This window comes from Colobus angolensis, unplaced genomic scaffold (genome assembly GCF_000951035.1).
Source record: "Colobus angolensis palliatus isolate OR3802 unplaced genomic scaffold, Cang.pa_1.0 Scaffold28, whole genome shotgun sequence".
Lineage (NCBI taxonomy): Eukaryota > Metazoa > Chordata > Mammalia > Primates > Cercopithecidae > Colobus > Colobus angolensis.
Window position 1 is genome coordinate 7,424,851 of NW_012116043.1, and position 1,585 is coordinate 7,426,435.

General features: G+C 52.5%; 1 protein-coding gene across 3 annotated transcripts in view; it reads right to left on the reverse strand.

Moving 5' to 3' along the window:
• HNF1A (HNF1 homeobox A) overlaps positions 1–1,585 on the reverse strand; it is a 28,161-nt gene that overhangs the window by 18,438 nt on the left and 8,138 nt on the right. For all 3 annotated transcript variants that reach the window (XM_011948532.1, XM_011948530.1, XM_011948531.1), the window contains exon 2: positions 958–1,157. In XM_011948532.1, coding sequence (XP_011803922.1) covers positions 958–1,157 — 200 coding nt within the window. The remainder of the gene's footprint in view (positions 1–957; positions 1,158–1,585) is intronic.

Genomic DNA, 1,585 nt, shown 5'->3' on the forward strand with positions numbered 1-1,585 from the left:
GGTGGGTGGGTGAATGGATGGATGGGTGGGTGAGTGAATGGATGGATGGGTGGGTGAGTGGATGAATTAGTGGATAGATGGATGGACTGGTGGATGGATGGTAGGGTAGAATGGATGGACAGGTAGGTGGGTGGATGGATAATGGATGGATGGATGGATGGATGGATTGGAGGTGGGTGGGTGGATGGATGATGGATGGATGGACGAAGGAGACCTGGGAAAAGGAAAGCATTGAATCTGAAAACAAGGAAAGAAATACGGATTCTCCAATTTTACACCCAGGGTCACTGAGGCTCACAGAATTTGCATCATTTTGTCCCTTGTCCAAGGTCACAGGGCAAGCAGAGTCCCATCCACCTAAAAGGATTCAGTTCTAAGATAGCCTTTCAGGCAGAAAATTACAAAGTCAAAATGCTTTCTGAGGCTGGGTGCGGTGGCTCACACCTGTAATATCAGCACTTTGGGAGCTGAGGTGGGAGGATCACCTGAGGTCAGGAGTTTGAGACCAACCTGGCCAACATGGTGAAACCCTGTCTAGACTAAAAATACAAAAATTTGCCGGGCATGGTGGTGGGAGCCTATAATCCCAGCTACTTGGGGGAGCTGAGGCACAACAATCACTTGAAATCAGGAGGCAGAGGTTGCAGTGAGCTGAGGTCACACCATGGAACTCCAGCCTGGGCAATAAGAGCAAAACTCTGTCTCAAAAAAAAAAAAAAAAAAAGAAAGAAAGCAGAGACCCAGTTCATTCATCTTTGGATGTTCAGGACCAAGCCTGCTCCTGTCCCACGGAGCGCCTGGTGCAGAATAGGTAATAAATGCAGGTTGAATCCCACTGACTTCCTTTCCATCTGCCTGTCTGTGCAATGGGGATGGTGAAGCTTCCAGCCCCCACCTATGAGTTAGGGGAGAGTCCTGGGCCCTCCCAGGGAAGACGCGGGGTAGGTCGTTACTTACGCTGCGCCACCTCTCGCTGCTTGCGGACGTACCAGGTGTACAGGGCGGCCCGCTTCTGCGTCTTCATGGGGGTGCCCTTGTTGAGGTGTTGGGACAGGTGGGACTGGTTGAGGCCAGTGGTGTCGACCACCTCCCGCTGTGGGATGTTGTGCTGCTGCAGGTAGGACTTGACCATCTTCGCCACACGCCACGGGTCCTCCCTGGGAGGAGGGCAAGGACAGGGTCTGCTCAGCAGGGGGTATCCCTCCCTATACGTGGGGCTGGGGCCCTGGGTGCTGGAACCCTTGTCAGCCCTGAGGGTGGGGACTGTGCATGAAAGCAGTTATGGAGCCAAGGGGCCTACACTTGGACTCAGGGACAGGGAGATATGGTCATTTATGCCAGGACACAGGGACACAGACACCCGGTCATGAGGACAGAGACTTGTAGATGCACACACATGACAAACATGTGGACACAGGCCTGTGGACCCAGACACTGGAACAGATAAAGGTTTAGAAACATGGATACACAGACATATGGACACAGATGAAGATATATGGATAGATGGATGGATGGGTGAATGGATGGATGGGTGGATAGGTGAATGGATGGGTGGGTGGGTGAATGGATGGGTGGGTGGGTGAAT